Raw genomic sequence first — 19823 nt, forward strand, 5'->3', positions numbered from 1 at the left:
AGGTTGTGTAAGGTAGAACACTGCCATATTTATCCTCCAGCCATGTCAGTGCAAGTACTCCCCCAGGCCCTGATAGCACAACATCACTTTGCAAGGCATGTCCAGCTGTGCACAGAGGCTACACCATCTTATGTTGCTAGAAAGCAAGTGCATGCCTAAATCCTTTTCAGGACAGCAAGAGAGAGCAAAGAAATTTCTAATGATTTTGAAACAAGCAGGAAGCCCGAGCCTCCTAACTCTATCAAAACTGGTTTGTGGGACCTTCAGCAAGCCACCCAGCCTTTATGTATTGGTTTTCTCCCCTAATACCTACCTACACACTTGATACATGTGTGTACAGCTGACAAAAGGCTGGAAAACTCTTCCAGGAGGCAGCCAGGGTGAAATGTTAGAGCTTGAAAGCAGCAGTGAAAGATCTCCCAGAGATCTTTCAGACTAATATTATTCTTTAAGTAGGCATGGTGGCAGAGAGGTATCACCATGTTTTCCTCCATACCAGCTGAGGACGAGGCAGTGCTGATTTCTTGAACTGATCAAACCCTCTGCACCACTAACAGACCTCGTAAGTGAAAGCCATAGCTCACTGGACCTTGTGCAAACCAGTCAGTAAGCATCTCCCCTGCTCACAGCTGTGGCCCACATGGTATCCTGGTGCAGGGTGGGGACCCTGGCACTGGAAAGTAGCCAAAGGCACCCCATATTTAGCCCTTATGCTTGAAGGAGCCCTGCTAGAAAGAGCCTTCTCCTGCCACAAACCTCAGGGTTGGAATGGAGATGCCCGAGACCTGTGCTGGGGTATTGCAAGCAACCACAGTGCCACAGCAGCAACATGACTTCAGCACTTCACGCCTGCATTGAGATACTGCTGATAATTAGCACTGAAAACACTACTGGTATAAACCACTGCAGTATGCATGTCACCAGTGCTATTTCCAGTTTGGCTCAGCTTGAAGATGGGCATTAATAAAATCATCTTGTATATCCCATGGTCCTGCAGGCCTATGCCCAAGCAGGCCAAGAGTTATACACCAAAATTAAAGTCCTTTTGACACCTGAAATGTTTTCCATCAGTATCAGAATGCCCAGATAATTTATATATCACAAATATGATTTGGCAGGATTAAATTTGAAAATAATATATCAAGAATTTGTTATTGGAAGGGAAAACATTTGCTGCATACAACAGACCAACAGAAGAAAAGGCTGATTGCTGTGATGAATAATGCATATTGCCTATGGTACTAATTAACCTTGTACTCCAGCAAGATATTATGGAACAGCAAGGCTAATCTGAATGTGGCCTGACACTCTTCCCAATGGCATCTGGAAATCAGTCTTTGGAACATGTAAAATTTGAATTTGTTAAACCAGAAGCCTTTGCTCAATAAACTTTCAGGAAGAGTATTTTTGTTTTTCTGTATTCACAGCCCACACTCTGTGCATGCTTGTACACAGCACAAAACACTGAAGGGGACTCCACAACCAGAAATGTTCTATGGGCCCTCAGCCATCTGCCAGCAGCATGCAGGCAATAACAAAGTGCTTCCCACTAAATCCCACAATGGAGACTTAGATGTCCTGCGGATACAACTGCAGCGTGACTGTTGTGCAGCCTTTTGCTTCTCCCCAGCCAGAGCGGCAAAATGCTTACAGTAAGCTCACTGAAAATGAACACTGAAACTTTAATGGTTTTATGCCTCCAACCTAAGAACAAAGGCCTCCACCTGAAAACATTGACTCTAGTTTGGGCTGGTCTTGCTTGTCTTGTAATATATTCATTTTCCTGTTACCCAAAGCTACACATGGTATTAAACACACATGCCACATTAGAGGCATTGTGCTGTTAGTTGTGTGCACAGTGTCCACAAAGTACAGCAAAATGACTTGCACATACAGGCATGACTGAAGACACAGAAGGCATGCACAGGTATCTTTTATGTCAGTTTACAGTAATGGAATCCAGTTTTCAGACAACACTAGCCAGTGTTTTATATACCAAGCTCTGATCTAGCGTAGTCTTTTATTCAGGGGGAAAAAAACCTCAACCCAAACCAATGACAAAAACCCAAATCAACCAACCAAACAGGAAAAAAGACTTTTTTGGCTCTCTCCAAGCACCATTCTGCTCTGGGAATTGTAAGGAGGCCACCAAACCAAACAGTCCCACAATATTTTGGAAGGGCATGATCTGGCAGGGGCACTGCCCCTCCATCTACCAGGGCACTTAACAAGCTAACAGTGCGTGACCCACTGCCTTTACCATGAGAATGACACAGCTCTTGTCAATGCCATTAGCCATGCTCAGAGCTCAGTCAATAACAGACTCATACAATCAATTCACTTGTCCCCGAGCACTAGATTCCCAGCTGGCAGCCATCCCCCACACCCCATGTAGCATACCAGCAAAAATGCACCAAGAGACGTCTGACCTGACTGCTGAGTGTTGTGTTCCTGATGCATCCAGGAGACGAGAGTCCAAAGACACCAATGACGAGGATGCCATGTGCAGAGCTCTTGCTCAGTTGAGCACACAACATCACAGCAGCAGCTTAGGAAAGAGAGTTGCTATGATGCACCAAGTTCTGCAAGCAGGCTCAAAGGATTGCTATGCTATTTTAAACTAATTAGAGTGAGAAGTGACTCAAAACTTGTTCCCTACTCCTTTCTATGGAGCGCAGCATGGAAACAGGTGGATGAACTTTAGCCTGTGTGCCCCTGCATGAGATGAGAAAGAGACAAGCACAAAATGCCACAGACTCTGATATTTGGGAGGTTTGGAGATCAAGATCAGACCATTTGCTGATAAATAGGTTTGATCTGAGTTACACCGATTATCATGAAATAAATTTCTTTCCTATAGACTGTGTTCTGCTGGCAGTCAGTGCAACACTTTACAAAGATCTAGGCCAGGAAATAATTTAGTTAACATATTGCAGAGGGTTATCATCTCCCTCCTACCAAAATCAATGATAAAATCTCCAATGACTACAGAAAGCAAAAGATCACACTGCAACTCATTTCTGCCAAGAGATGCAAGGGCTCTTGGTGCTATTTCTGCCAGGTTTGCCAGTGCAGGCATCAACAGGATGCTTTCTTTCTCTCTCTGGTACTAGCCAGACTCTCAATCTGGACCAAAATGCTTTTGCACATGAATGATCGATGAAGTCTCTTGAGCATAAGCTTGTCTCTACATCTGCCTGTGTGGGCCCACACTACTCTGACCCAAGCCATATCTGTAGGCATTACCCCCTTCTAAATTCCCCACTAACAGCTTTGTTGAAGGATGCGACTGCTGTCACAACACAAGAGCAGGTCCTAGCTGCTGTGACACTTCATTTGTCTGGGCAGCAGCATGCCTGGAAGGATGACTGCCCTGTTTTAGTGGAAGTATGCAAGACAATCAAGGCCAGCTAAGCAAACTAGTTTTGACGTATTAAATCATGCTTGAACTGTGAGAGCAAAGAAAAATAATGTAAAAGCTCTTCTAAAAAAAAAAAAAAGCCTTTACAAATAAATAAATAATACAGGCCAGCCTTTTTCCCAGGGAGGGGAGAAAAGCTTTTATCTGAGCCTGACCGAGGACTTCGGGTAGGCAGAGAGGGAAAGATTATTTTGCAAGACAGACACCTGCCTCTTTCTTCAGTGGTTTGTACCCATTTCCATGCATTTCACTTCTAGAAAGAGTTTCTTGCTGATCACCCTCCTCTGGCAGTGAAAGAGCATCAAGTGCTCGGGCAAAAAGCAGACCCAAAATCAGGTAGGACAGGAAGACTGAAATTCCATCACCTGTATGCTTACCCCTTATGAGCACAACTATATGCATACAAAAGCCCTGACCAACATCTGACTTGGTACTGGAGGGTCCCATGACTGGTTTTGCCACAGTACTCTGTGAGCCTTAAGCCATTTTTACCTCGAATTCCCTCTGCAGGCACTTTGCTTTAGACATTTCAGCCTGGAATGATAATACTCAATCTGCTGCAAGTCAACCATTGCAATGCAGGAAATCTCACCAGCACAGGGTCACAGGGCATCTGCAGACCTTGGCAATTATCCATGGCATCTCCCCATCATCCTGAACCTCTTCCTCCCTGCTGTGAATTTCTTCCAGTAATTAACATGCCCAATTGCCTTGGATTTATACTAATAAAACACTGGCTCCCGTCCCAAGATTCCAACATTGCTAATGCCTCCTGAACCTTCACCAAGCCCCAGCAGTAATGAAGTCCATGGTCCTAGCTCTGTTACTGCCTGGGTTGCAGGCTATCTGCAAAGCAGCTTAGAGCTGGGAAGCTTCAACCTGCAGGTTGCTTCCACTGAATTACAAATTAGCACATTTCCCATGCTCTAAAGTAATTAAAAAGCTTCCTTTCCAGGCAGCTTTTGAAAGCAACGCTGTGACCTCTATCACCATTGCAATGGGATGACCAATTCAGTGTAGGATCTCTAATGCATTATTTTTGGAACTAGTACTGTACCAGAGAGACTCTTAGGACCACACAGGAGGCAGCCATTTCACTTGGTGGATGGTAACCATGATTCTGGACTTCAGCGAAGATCATGTTGGCTCTCTAGGCAGGCTTGCTTTATTCAAGTAATAATAGTCACACACATGCAGAGGGACTGGAGAGTCTGCTGGGGCAGGGGATGCTTTTTTATATATATACAGAGAGTCTGGTACTCAATAACACTGAGGCTTTGGTAGTAAAAAGTACCTTTGGGCAGAGAGGCGCTCCTCAGCACAGCTTCCACACTACACAGAGCCTCCACAAAATCACAGAATATGCTGAGTTGGAAGGGACCCACAAGGATCATCCAGTTCAATTCTTAGGCCTGCACAGGACCATCCCCAAGAGTCACACTATGTGCCTCTCTTTCAGGCTTGGTGCTGTGATCACTTCCCTGCGAAGCCTGTTCTGGCTCCCAAGCACCCTCTGGGTGAAGAACCTTTTTCTAATATCCAACCTAAACCTCCCCTGACACAACTTCAGGCCATTCCCTTGGGTCCTGTCAGTGGTTACCACAGAGAAGAGATCAGTGTCTGCCTCTCCTCTTCCGCTCACAAGGAATTTGTAGACTGCAATGAGGTCTCCCCTCAGTCTCCTCTTCTCCAAGCTGAACAGACCAAGTGACCTCAGCTGCTCCTCATACAGCTTCCCCAAGTCTTTTGCATTAAAAGTACCCTCAGGCCAAGCATTTTTTTGAAGGGAGGTATCTAACTGAGGTCCAAAAGCAAGCCTTTTGCAATGAAAACTGTTCGAATTCCAGCTCTAGAGAAATGAACGGTAAGTTTGTTGTTACTTCCCAATGAATCTGCCTGGAGCTGAATGATCTTAGAAGGGTTTTAGGTTAGTCTAAGACCATAAAAAAGCACATGAGATTAAATACAGCACTGCCTTCCAGAGCCCTGGTTCAGGCTCCAGCCTCTGGCTGGCACGGAACAACTCAGTCTCTGGTCCACGGCTGTCATTTGTAAAATGGGGAGTAGTGACTGTGACCTACTTCATAAAGTAGGTTCTTCAAGATCCAACAGAGAAGAGCCCTTTGTATGACCTAGGAATGGTTTTAATAGTCTGTATTAACTACTTCTTTCCTCACACAGAAACACTCACATCTGAAGTGCTAGCAAAACTACTCACAAGCCACTTAAGGCCTACCATGAGGACGTGGATCACGATACACCTCCACATCTCACTGCCAGAATGGGTCACAACCCAAGCTGGCACTACCTCCAGTGCCACACTTGTCAGGGGAACTGATTCCTCCACCATCACTACCACAGGAGACTGTACAAGGATGCCAGGCTGAAGATGCAGACAAAGATGATCTGCTGATGCATATCCTCTCCCACCCACCCTGCTTCCAGCAATATAACTGCAGGCAGCATGGGGAGGCACGCAGGCAGGGAGAGTCTTGTCTCACCCTCCCAGCCAGTGGACCTGTTCTGATAATGCCACTGATCTGCAGCTCTTAGAGCCTGAATTTTCTGGGGAAAGAGGTGGAATTTTCCTTGACCTTAAGTTGATTGACTGTCATTTACAGTGCGAAGAAAGTTGTCATCTTAAATCCCAGTTTTTCAAACTTCAGCTATTCATTTTTAAAGACATAAATTTATAAAGATAAGACAGGCATATGAAAGCAACAAGGGACATCCCCAAGCCTCACATTGTCTCTTTCATCTTTTTTTCTTTAATCTGTTTTGGATATACTGTTTGGGGTTTCTATAACACCTAGCCTCACTCTCTGAGTCTGCTCCACTATTAACAACCTCATAACCACCCTGAGGGAAATCAAAAATGGAAGCACATCAGTACCATGCTCAATACAATCTTATCTCTCTGTTGTTCGTACATACAATTGAGTCTGTACTAGATTAACTTCTTCAGCGAGAGAAAATGAGCAATCTTCCAGCAAAATAGATGGGCATCTCTTCTGACATGAAGAGCAGCTTCACCTCTTTCTACAGACATATGTGTTGCAATTGTTTTCCTCTAACTTCAGTCTACTGAACACTTACCTTATATGGGATACAAGTTTACACAGTTAAAGAAATAAAATAAAAAGTAAGCTGTGAATCTATTCATACAAGGCATGTAGCCTCCTGTTGTGGAGCCTGGATTTCAACCTCAATGTTAAGCCACAGCAAGTTAAAATGGTCAAGATATAAAGCATGCAGAGAGAAAAGCTTATTATTGAAATGTCAACACATCATTAACTACTGCTAAGTGTTTCTAAATGAGAAACACAAAACCGAAAACCCAAATTATGAGCAAAACAATAGTACCACTTCATTTTAATACCTCATATAAATTAGGTGGAATGAGGGCTCTGACAAATGAGCTCTAGCAGACCTTTGGCAGTTCGAGAGGTTGCAGTTACCCTTCTGCTAAAGATCACCATCCAGGGAGCATGCCCTCAGGCTAGGGCACCAAGACAAGCCCTCCATTGGTCACATCAGCTCATGGGCAGACTATCCAGCTCTGCAGAGCCCGCGGCAACTTCCAGCAATGGGACAGAGTGGGCAGCTGGGGACAGCCATATCTTATATCAAGGCAATTAAATTCACTGCATTGCCAAACAGCATTCACGTACTTTATCCTTAGTATTTCTCCAGAGTCCTTAGTTGTTTCTAAAACCCACAATTATTAAGTAAGCTGTTTCCAAGCAATTCAAAGTTGAACGTGGCAATCAAAGGAACCTAGCAGCATGGCTAACACTCCCTTTCCTCCTGCAACACCTCTCCCATTCTATATTTTAGCAAATATCCTAAGCTTCCAACGGTAAAACCAAAGGCAGCTGTTTTTTTTTATTCAAGTTCATATTACTTAGTTATCTAGGACTGAACTAAAAAGCATACTCTAAGATTTCCCCCAAAATATCTTATGGCTAGGAAGCAAACATGACCTTCACAGTTTACACTTTTGGAGACATTTCCAAACCCTATTTTATTTGAACTGCTCAATCTATACTTTGTGAGGGGAATAAAGTACTCCTTAACTGTCCTTCTGGAAGGTGACTGCACAGCAGCCACACTGCAAAGAACAGTAAGGTTAAGTTGGTCAAAGCAATGGTCTAAAAGCACCACTGCAGAATGAGGAAAGACTTTCAGAGTCATTGGGGTTACAAGCATACAGGGTAGTGAAGAAAGTACAACTCATTAGCAAAGCATGATGCATTGCACATACATGGACACTCTGCCTCCTATAATGAAGGCAAATATACACATGTAAAACAAAACAGAGTAATATTTAATCAGTCCCATTGCAATACAGTTTTGACCCATAGAAAACATTTCCCTGCTCTTGTTAATTATTTCAGCTGCAGAACAAAACACAAAATACATACATGCACACATCTCTCTACAGAATAAAACCCATTCCCCCTCCAGTGACAATTGCATTTTGCTGAAATGTAGCATTCAAGTGACTTTCTTTGCATTTGAAAAGAAAATACACACTGTGTGGCCAAAAACTCAGCTATTCTGACACTGGCTGCATTTGTGCTTAATTAAAATTAACTAGGCACTTCAGCTCATAATTATATAAACACCTACCATGCTATACTCCCAGCCAATTTGGTTTTAATCAGAAAAATGCAAGAGAAGTATGAATGATGGGCAAAGAACTCCCTGGAGGGGCAACTGTATTTCCAAATTCAGTATTCTCCATATACTGAATATTTCCATCAATGTTTTCCTTGCCATGTAATCACCTCCCAGTAGAACAATTAAGAAGAGATTTTTATTTTTTTATCCCTGGACTCTGTTTGGTTTCCACTCTACTACAAAGGTAAAAGCACACTTGCCTTATTCACCTGAGTCCCAGCTGGGAAGTCTCCCACAAGACAGGCAGGATTTAGCAGTATGCTGCCTTTCTAGCATACATAACAAGGAGTTCAGAGCAAGAATTCAGTCAACTTGAGGTGGAGAGGTAGGCAAGCAAGCTGCAGAGTGGACTGAAGAAAAGTTGCCCCCCTCCTGTGGCTACATCAGATACAAAACCAGAAACACTGTCTGCTTTGGAGCAAAAGCCCAAGTTCCAAAATAAGGTTACCTTTGTAGCAGCACGTTTCATTTCCTAGAAATAAGAGGATAGGGAAGGCAATGGCTGAGCTGCTCTGTGTCACCTGAGGAAATCACACCATGAATTTGTTAAAAAAAATACAGGATTTTTTTCATTGTGTTTCATTCACAAGTTGGGCCTCCGGGATAGCTGCTGTGCAGACTCAGAAACATGACAGTCATCAAGTGTGGCTCTACCATCACCACCTTTGCTAGCCTTCAGTTGCCTCCCAACCCTCCACAGATGGTGCCTTCTGCTACCTACCAGCTGAGAGTCACTACCTCTGCCTGCTTACTCTTGCACAGCTGCAAATAAACAATTGCCTCTGACTATCCTTCTAATAGCTGATCAACAGGGATGCAATCACTGCTCTGGGAAAGTGCTTTCAAACATCTGCACTGATTGCATTGCTTTTGGAGGAAGAAGAGTAGCTCTGCTTCACCCCCAATAAGCCAGCAACAAAATCATCTGAGAACTGATTCAGCATGCAAACTTCTGATCTATGTAAGCTAGCTATCTATGTAAATTAGTTTTAATTATGTCCAGAATAAAAGACCTGTGAACACAACGTTTTTCTGCAGCCTTTGTTATCTGTAAGAAACTCATTTCTCTTGGCAAGTGCTCAGCTGAATCACATCATAAGTAATGAACAATCAGAAAAAATAAATATTGTTTTGTAAATGCAGTGAGGTATGTTCAGCAAAGTTGATTCAGGGAAGAATAATCAAACAAGCATCAATATTTAAGACAACAGAAGGGCTTGAATACTCTAGAGCTGTTTTGGAAAAAAAATAATCCAAGTGTTTCCTCGGGCAGAAACTCCTTTCTAAAACCAGAAACCATACCCTAAACCCATCCTTCCTCCAGCTCTTGCTTCCAATGTTCTTCCTCAGAAGACAGCAAGGGTGAAGGAAGATATCACTAAGTTTTCCTCTGTTATTTTTTTCACCTCTAACATCTGTAATCTTGACCATACCTTCTAGCTAGCTAAAACCAGCTGTACTCCTTTTGATGTCTCTTCAAGCGGCAGTCTGTACTGATTCTTGGAAAGGAGAGTGTTATGCTTTCCTGAACTCATTACTCACCTTTTCACTTTGGCTCTCATTATGTGAAGTTTTTCTTTTCTTCCTATTTTTACTCAAATATTTAATTAATCTGTGCTTCAGCTCTAAAAGCATCTGAAAAAAGATCAGTCTCTGCAAATCAATTACATCTCCAGTTACTATTCTGCAGCTCCCTGGACATTAGCAGAACCCCACCACTGCAAATGTATTTGCGTCTCATTAGCTTAATATGTCAACATCTCCTCCCTTCCAGTAGCACGGGCTCAACTGCCTTTAAAGGCAAAATATAAGCACTTCTTGCTTCTCATTGAAAACATACTGGGCTGAAGGTGAGAATGAATACAAAGAGAAGTGCCAGAAAGTGGCCTTTTCACAGTTTTCATTTCCTACACAAACCTCAGTGGTGAGCTCTGCTATGCATAGTAAGCAACTAAAACTGAAGTTACAATAAAACTCACCTATTCCAGTGAAGGAAGAAGGAAAGCATAGACTGGGCAGATAATATTTTTTTTGGCCAAGCCCCTAAATGGGTAAAGGCAGAAATGTCAGTGGCACCACATAAAGTTTTACAGCATTTTAGGATCTGCCCCTCAGTTTTGATTGAGCGCTTCCTGCTAAGGTGGAGACCACCATTAGGAGACTTGAAACTGGCCAAGCAGACTCGAAAGTGGGCATTTTTCTCAAGGATATATTCAGAGAGCACCAGCTGAACTGAGGCAGAGCCAATAATCATGAGTCCTTTAGTGGCAGCAAATCACCACTCTGGAAAACAGCACAGAAATTCACAGAGCAACTGCTTTCATTTCTCTTATTAACTAGTACAGCAATTTATTCTTTTGAATAATGAACCTTAACACTACTCCTTTAAAAACATGTCCCAGCATAGTCACAATTTACCTCTAGTTGTCCCTAGTAGTTGCTGATAAATGGGCCATGTTGCCAAAGGAGGTGTAGAGACGCAAGTCGTTTGGGTTCCTTACTGTAACTATTACCTAGCTGCCTATGTTAATTGACAGAGTGAGCACATTATATAAGGAGATTAGACCATGTCATATTTACAACCTCAGAGTCCCCAGTGAGAGAAATTGCTCAGCTGTTACTGTCAGTGCCTTCTTCAAACAGGAAACCTGCTGACAAGATGATGAATTCAGAACATCGTTGCCAATTAATGATTTGTAGGCAGAAGGGATTTCAATAGTTCCCATATGTTTGTGAGGATGACTGGGGTTTACATCACCTCTAATAAAAGAGTATAGTCTGCTCTGTCCAGACGTGACACTAGAGATTGGAAAATGTCATCTTTGCAGAAGAAATTTTAATAAACAAAGCCAGGCTCTTCTGGGATGAAAATGTTTCCCAAAGCATGGTCACTAATAATCTGCTTATGTCTAAGTGAAAAGCAAACAGGGAGAACCTGCAAGATGCACCCAAGTGATTTACAAACCAAAGGTCAGAAGTTATTTAGGTTTTTGTCAAAGCTACACCACAGAGTGCCAGGACCATCATTACGGCAGCCAGAAGCATGTAGTGCATTTCCTTAACATCAGTCAGACTGTGCAAAGAAAAAAAAAGGAAGCATTTACAAACACATAGGACCTTTCTAAGTGCTACTTCTTCTGCTTTTAGGCTGCAAAGTTTAACTTTACTGTCCCAGAAAAAAATTCTTATTCTTGTGAATATAAGAATAACCAAGCCAGAAAGCATTTTACTCACACAGAGTATCAGCATGAACTCCATACATGCTGAACACAGACCTCCTGAATGGCCTAAGGCTGAATGTCTCCTATCGACTGAGCATCTCAGAGCCAACCAGCAGGGAATGCTTGGCAAGATGACCTGGGTTAAACATAGGACATCCAAGTGGGGCCCTTGAACAGACTTTGCCAGAGGCACTCAAGTCCCATTGATTTGGTGATGGAATTTAGGGCTATCCCACAAAAAAGAATTATGGGCTTTAACACATCTAGAACAATTAAAGTGACGAACTCCTGTCAAGAGCGCAGGCTGTAGATGAAGCAGAAAAGTAGTTTATGTGGATATGCTTTAGGGATGAGGCAAGGGTACAATTCCACAGAACATATTTATGCTTCCTAATTATGATCACAGGCCTACCCAATACAGTCATAAATTGTGAGGCCAGACACTGTCCTCTCAATTGAGTAAGAAAAATAAAAAAACCCACATGTCCCAAAACAGAAAGCAGAACCTAATCACTAAGATCATCTGAAAGAACACCCCAGATTGCTATCTCAACACTACTAGAGATCCAACCACTCTACAGGCACGGTATGTTCTTCAAAGATAGTCTGAGGTTTCTAGTTTAATCCGTAGCTTTTTTCTTTTTTTAATGGTGTGTTGTTTGTTTTTGAGATCTTTAAGAGCACTTTGAGAGATCGCATGCTGGATTTGATAGGTGACTCATGGATGTACTCCTTTATTCCAAAAATTCTTACAGGTGGACTGATGTCAGTATGTAGACAAAGCACCAAACCAGTGCATGTTATTTTGTGACATGGTATTTTCAGCCATAATTAGGGAAAACCTTGCCGATCTATTGACCCACATCACTCATCTGTGACAGTCTATATTTCCTCAACTTGGGATGATGTTGATTTTAGCTCCCCTCTTGTGCAGTATCAAACATAAAGTCTGTCTCTTCTTCCCCCTTAAAAAGGAGAAATATCTTTATTGGCACAGGAAAAACAAAACCAAGACAGATTTTGCTGTATTGACTACATCTGTAGAAAAACGTCACTCCACGTGCTGTTTACTAGGGGTTTCTCCAACACAAACATATCTACATTTTCTTTTCAAGTCATCGCTTGAAGAGACTTGAACTACCTAATCTTCAGGGCTGCAAGCATGTGACCGAGGACTAAAGGATCAAGGCCACTGTTTGCTTTGGGTATGCACTGATCTATTCTTTGCACCACTCTACAAACACTAATGAGTGTCTGGAGTGAGGCGAAGAGAAAACGCAACACAGATTTTAGTTGAAGAGGAATCTCTCTGCCTTCCCCACAGCATCTATAACTATCTATCTATAACTAAGCAGCTGCAAGTACAAGGCAATGAAGATGGAACTGATAACCAATACACAATACTTTTGCAAAAAACAAACTGTACTGAAATCTTTTTTGTTTACCCTTCTCTTCTACAACCAAATCAGTTTTAGGCTACCTGTTATGTATTTAAAACGGAAGGGCGAATTTTATAAACAAGCATGTAATACAGCAAACCATAAAATGGTAAAATGAGATTATACACTCAGAGTATATTGTTGTTCTTTAGGAGTATTCTTTTTTAAGTCTTGAGCTTGAGATACCCTAATTCTCTTCCACAAGGCCTCTGATGATTCAGGAGGCCAATGCTGACCAGCAACTTGTGAACCTCAGCACATAAGAAAGCATTTTTACCAGTGCAGCTTTAGGTTTAACTCTGAACAGCTGAGCAGCTTTGTATTAAATTATTTACCAGAGAGGAAAATCAACCAACTCACAGCATATCAAGTACCACCACACCCTCCCAGCCCCCCCCCAGTGATAAAGAGAGGAAAACATACTCCTTCAAATACAAAACCAAAATGCATCTTGCATAGGGAGATTAATTTTGTATATTCCCTGGTATAGCATGGAAAAAAAAGAAACAAAGCTTCTAAAATTCATAAGGAAACTCTGATATTGAGGAAAAGTAACATAAACCTTAAAATAACAGGTAAGATTACAATTGCCTCATGGACCCATGTACAGTGCTCCAAAGATAAAACTAGAATACCAGATTCTCCTTGTTCACAGCCCTGTAAGCACCAGAAGGACCTGTACATAGGTGTCATGTGCCACTACATCCAGCCAAGGCCTCTGTAACAGTTATTTGAAGGACCTCAGCAGAAGTGAGAACCTGACTATCAACTCAACCACGCACAAAAAACATGCAAGAGAAGGAAGCCAAGACAGCATATCACCTTGGAAACTCAGCAAGGCACCCTCCCTGCAAACCCTTACCTTGGCAGGTGTTGTTCTTCTCCTCGTACCCTGCCTTGCACAAGCACTTCCCGATGGGCACCAGCCATTCCCCCTCAGCACTGCAGTGCATCTTTGGTGCCTCCTCAGTCACTGAGTGGTTGATGCAGACACCTGACACCTCCAGGAGCTGTGAGGAATCCGCACCTGTAATGGTGTCAGGAAAGCGGGCCAGGTTGCGGATTACTGATGGGCACTTCTTGTAGTACACGCGCACGGAGACCAGGGCAATGCAGGCACCCACATCCTGGAAAGCGAGGTAAAATCCCTTTTTTGTTAAGGGCCCAACATCTCGCACCTCTGTGTTTAGCTTCATAACTCTATCGCCAAGGTCTAACTCTGTGAAACTCTCATCAGCAGCAATAGTATCAATCTTGATGTACTGGTTTTCTTTGATGTTCCTCCCATCTTCATCATCTGATTCGAAGTAATACATGTTAAAAGTCTCTTTGCAAGTCCCAAGTCCTCCTGGAAGGCTGTTACAGTCCCTCAGGGTGAATTTCAGCTCAATGAAGATGCGGGATGCCCCTTCATTAGAGATCCAGCTGGTCAGAAGCCAGTTGTTCTGATTTTGTTCCATTACCTTGCATACTTGGTATGTGTGTATCGGAGCGTAGTTTTCATCCACCTCACCAATTTCTTCCCACTGTATAAAAAGGAAAAGTGTTACTTTTTAAAAAAGTTACAGCTCCTGCAAAATCTTACCTTTCCCATCTAAGAGCATCTTGAGCTTCAGAGGCTCAGGAGGACTTCTAGGGGGGAAAAATATTGTAATTGCCAAGTTTTCCATATTAGAGGTTTGATAAATTCCTGATAAAGTCAGATAAAAGATCTTTTATAAATAGAAAAAGATGCTAGTTAAATTATTGTTTCAGTGGGAAAACATAGCGCTGGGTTTGTCCACTAGTATTCTGTTTGGAAAGAAAACAAAAGCAGATGGGGCCATTTCCATGGCCTTTTCCAATGCATCCACATAGGAGAAAAAAAAAAAGCTATTTACAGTTCATCTGTCCCCATTTCCCCAGGCTCCTTTCTACCACATCCTCAAATTGCTGCCCAACACAAAGAGGACCACATTTCTGCAAGCTATTCTCCCCCACCAAACAGTGTGCCAGAAAATCAGTCGAGTGATACATAAAATAAATTGCCCTTTGCTCTCTCCAAGCATGCTAGTCAGAGGAGTTCTTGTGCATGCAAAGAAAAGATTACTGGGATCTGCAAATCTTGAGCTGTTCATGTGTTATACAGGTTTTTAAGCAGGGCTCCAGTTAACTTTTCACAGCTGTTTGTGGGAATTGTAGCAACTGGTTGTTTGTTTTATTTTAGCCACACTCTGAAGTGCATTACTTGGAAGAAATGCTTTTCCCTGATCCAGCACAGAGTCAGTAGCATCACAACAGTGCTTACAACAGACACACAACATTAATGTTTCCTCTCTGCTTTTGACAACAGTAGTGTCACATTAAGAGATTAGATTAACCCATGTAAGTACAGCAAGGAAATCAAGAGAGCCAGTGTTCTTTTCAGTTTTGTTTCCTTCTACTTTAGACCTGCTTATCTGCAAGGGTTTAATTCCCCAAGCTTGGTCCATCCTCTGCTCAGCATTGCTGCCCACATTTAGCCACAGCTGTGGATGCAGCACAAAGCAAACACACAGAGCATAATTTAAAGGCACTCCAGTACAATATAGCTACTAGCTATATTACAATCTGCATATGTTCTCAGGCCAGTGGACAAATTTTTTCACTGGAAATACAGCCAGAGATGAAGTTGAGAATGTTCTCAATTCAGATGCCATTACTACAGAACTGACAGAGAACACCCTCAGAGTCAACTTAACAATGAAGTTTTTTTAAGGGATATGTTCTTACATTTTAAATTAAAATGGCAGCAATCAGTGACATAAGAACATAACTTGATGCTACAGTCCAAAATGAGTTATAAATACCACTAGAAAAAAAGCATTTCTTCTCCTCTCTGACCTGGGATGTGAAAGTGGGGACTCGGGCAATTTCAGGATGACATGACCACTGTGAAGTGCACAGTTCCTATGTACCACCAGTCTTCCCAATGAGGAACCTATCCTGAAGATATTTTTGTCATACTAAGCAGTATTTTCATTTCTAAACCCTTTTTATGTCTGTGGGCTTCAACAGACCACAAACCTACCATGATTAATGTGTACTTGTCACTTCACCCTTCTTGGTAGTGCCACAGAGTTAGCCAATCATATGCCTGCAATGAAAACCAGGCAGATCTGTGCAGGATTCATTCCTAACTTTAGGAGAGGCAATTAACAATTATGAAAAGTAGAGTCATTGACAAAACACACAGAAAAAGTTTGCAATACAGCATAATTCTGTAGCTAGATTCTCTATGTTCCAGTAAATGGGGGGGGGGGTTTGATACCTGACACTAAAAGCAGAAAAACACCATTCTTCAACTAGTGTGGTTAATTTAGGTGATAAATATGCTGCACATACATACTTTCAAGTGGATTTGTCTAACATTGTGCTGGTTTCAGGTAGGATAGGATTAATTTTCTTCATAGTAGCTAGTATGGGACCATGTTTGGGATTGTGCTAGAAACACTGCTGTGATAAAGAGATCTTTTAGTTATTGCTGATCAGTGCTTACACTTAGTCAAGCCTTTTTCTGCCTCTCACGCCACTCTACCAGTGAGGGGGCTGGGGATGCACAAGAAGCTGGGAGACGACACAGCTGGGACAGCTGACCCCACCTGACCCAAGGGATATTCTGTACCATACTGTGTGATACTCAGCACATAAAGCTGGGCAAAGAAGAAGCAAGGGGGGACACTCAGGGTGATGGTGTTTGTCTTCCCAAGTCACCACTATGTGTGAAGGAGCCCTGCTTTTGTGGGGATGGCTGAACACCTGTCTGACTCTGGGAAGTGGTGAAGGAATTCCTTGGTTTGCTTTGCCTGTTTGTGTGGCTTTCACTTTACCTATTTTAGTGTCTTTATCTCAACTCACGAGTTTTCTCCCTTTTCTGATTTGCTCACTAGCTGCGGGGGGAGTGAGCAAGAAGCTGTGTGGTGCTTAGTTGCCAGCTGGGGTTAAACCACAACAGTCCTTTTTGATGCCCAGTGTAGGGCTGGAAGGGTTTGAGATGATGACAGATTTGATTTGAATGTGCTAGATTGAATTTATAGCTGTTAGTGCTGTTTAGCTATTCATTGGCTGGCTTCTGGGCTTGCCACGGGGCTTGATTGCCTTACTGTACACTGAAGCCTAGTGCTCATTAGTGGCTGCTCTTTGGTTTCACTGCTTGCCAAACTGCTGATCATCTTACTCTGCCATGCCTGGGAACATTTTGATATCAGCAGTGGCAAAGCACCCAGGATGGCAGATGTCCAGGCCATCCCTGGAGCTTTTGTGATGCCTATACTGGACATGCAGGAACTTCAGCGTGAACTCAAGTTGATGGGAGTGCAACCTTCACATGGGAGAAGAGCCCTAAGCATCTGTGGCTGTGGATACCTCTATGCCAGAGCAGGTACATTGCAAAGCACCTACGGCCATGATTATGTCTGTGTTGCAGCATGTATACCCCTGACAAGACTGTGGCACATAGATAAGGCTCCACTTAGAGCAGGTAAAATCCTGAGGGACTACAGTCTGTGGATAAGTCCAAGATGGAGCACAGGCAAGGAGAGGAGCTCATTGCAACATTACACCAAATAGTCTGGTCCAAAGGGACCATGGTTGGAGATTGTAATAAAAATACCTTTAAATTATTGTCACCCAGGATTTGAGCTGCATATTACATGAATTACTATAGCAACAACCCCTTGTTGCTAGCCAGGGTAAGAACAAGGGGAGGAGTTCATTGCAATGTTAAACCCTGGCACAAGGGAACAGGGGGTGGAGACTGTAATGGATATACCTTTAAATTCTTGTAAACCATGATCAGAGTTGCATTTTATAGGATTTATTAAAGCAGGAACCACCTGAAATAGTGGAGGACAAACCTTATAAGAAACAGTGCAAATGCAGCAGTGACCTTACCTGAGCTGGCTTTGGTGCCCAGGAACTCCATGCAACACACCACCTTCCCTGTCCCAAATGACCACCATAACAGATGGAGCCGAAAGTCATGGACTAAAAAGACTCAGTGGACATTCTGGAAACAGTTTATATTCGTGGTCCATAGACTAAGGGAATGATATCTGTGTAATATATTAAATGACGGGAAGGTAAGTGGTTAATGAGGTTGTATGGAACAATGTGGGACTAAACATGATGTCAATGGTATGGAATAAGGAGTGGAGAATGTGCTGGTTAGGATGTAGTTAATTTACTTCATGCTAGCTTGTATGGGGCTATGATTTGGTTTTGTGCTGAAAACAGTGTAGATAAAACAGGAATGCTTCTGATACAGCTGATCAGTGCTTAACCATGTCAAGGCCTTTTCTGTCACTCACACTTCTCCCACCAGTGAGGGGACTGGGGTGCACAAGGTGGGAGGGGACACAGCCAGGACAGCTGACTCCAACTAACCAAAGGGATGTTCCAGACCATATGGCCTCATGCCCAGCAATAAAAATCACAGTAAGAGTGATGGCATTTATCTTCTCAAGTCACCATTATTCTTTCCTGATGGCTGAACTCCTGCCTACCCCCAGAAGTGGTAAATTAATTCTTTGGTTTGCTTTGCTTGTGTGCATAGCTTTTGCTTTACCTATTTTAATGACTTTACCTCAACTCACAAGTTTTCTCACTTCTCTGATTTGCTCACTCACTGGGAGGGAATAAGTGAGGGGCTGCGTGGTGCTTAGTTGCTGGCTGGGGTTAAATCACAACAATCATGACACTATATAAAGGTGAAGTCTTATTTTTATCAAGGTGGTGATTCTCCATTAGATGAAAAGGGAGAGTATCTCTCCACTTCCTCCAATGCATGCAGAGGTCCCTGCCAAATCAGCCCAAGGAACAAATGACCATGTGCCAATATAGCCCAGAAAAGACCTAATGACTTTAAAACTTTGCTTTATGTGGCTGAAGGTCAGAGGATCATTTGAACAACTGTTCACATCAACCAGCATCTGTGAAGAAGTGTTAACCTCCAGCAGGAAGTGGTGCAAAGCATTTCAGAACTGGAAATTGCTCAGACCAGTTTTAGCAAGTGAAAAAGTGTATGGATGGCGATAAGGTACATTGTGTAGCTCCATACAACATTTAGAGAGCATTAATGTGTACTTCTTTCATAAAACTGACATTTACAATGAATGACTGTGATGTTGCAGTAATATCATTAGTGACCTAACTTGAAGGCATACTGAAAAACATCACTTGACTTTTTTCACACTTGCCAGGTCAATTTTCAAGGACCCAACCATCACGCTCTCCAGAGTTATGAAGTTAAGCTCATTTCCACTACTGCTCCAGGAGCTGTGCTTTTGGGAGGGAGTACAAAGTTCATTTGTTCAAAAGCCCAAATGCAGTGATTCTAATAGTTGCTTTCATGCACTGAGAGCACTAAACACCATGAGGAGAAAGGTCCAAGCATAAATACATCAATCAACTGAACTAGAGTATAATCTCAGCTGCAAGAAATGGTAAAACAAGTCAACATCTCAGGCTTCAGGATGCATTGCTCTTCCAGTACCATACCGTGGATCAGAGAGAGCCCTGCCATCATCACCTGCCATCAAAACTAAAGCAATCATCAGAGATCATGAGGGAGGGGAGGTGCTAATGAGCTGAGGCTGCTTATCTCTGTATAATCCCCAAGGGCAAGACAAGCAGATTTTATAAGAGCAGCCAGTACTGTGCAAAATGTGTGCTCTGTCATTTAATCTTCTTCTCTCCTATCTGCATGTAGGAATACACCATTTCTTTCTCTTCAGCTGGGTCTGCCTCCCTCCTGAGACTGCAGGCAGCCTGCTACGGTTCTGCTCTTACATCCCTCCACGATACGGAGATGGTGGTAAGAGTCCCTGCACCTTCTGCCTGGTCCCAGCTTCCCAATCACTGCATACCTCAGACAAGTATTTCAGCCAACAAAGAAATACAAGCTAGAGGAAGAAAGGCAGCACCTTACAGTTAATGAAAAAGAAAACTAACCATATTAAAGAGACAGTATCTAGCTGAAAATTAAAGGCATGAAAAAGAAATTAAGTACAACTGAAAAATTGTGTAATTCCTCTCTGCAGC

At 42.7% G+C, this 19823-nt stretch overlaps 1 protein-coding gene across 10 annotated transcripts in view; it reads right to left on the reverse strand.

Annotated features, from left to right (window-relative positions):
- The window catches only part of EPHA5 (EPH receptor A5), a 200343-nt gene that overhangs the window by 140964 nt on the left and 39556 nt on the right, over positions 1 to 19823 (reverse strand). For all 10 annotated transcript variants that reach the window (XM_051790688.1, XM_051790689.1, XM_051790687.1 and 7 more), the window contains exon 3: positions 13627 to 14290. In XM_051790688.1, the coding sequence (XP_051646648.1) occupies positions 13627 to 14290 (664 nt within the window). The remainder of the gene's footprint in view (positions 1 to 13626; positions 14291 to 19823) is intronic.

Source organism: Manacus candei, unplaced genomic scaffold, assembly GCF_025592945.1.
Source record: "Manacus candei isolate 608988 ecotype Guabito, Panama unplaced genomic scaffold, ASM2559294v1 h1tg000028l, whole genome shotgun sequence".
In the NCBI taxonomy this organism is placed as follows: domain Eukaryota; kingdom Metazoa; phylum Chordata; class Aves; order Passeriformes; family Pipridae; genus Manacus; species Manacus candei.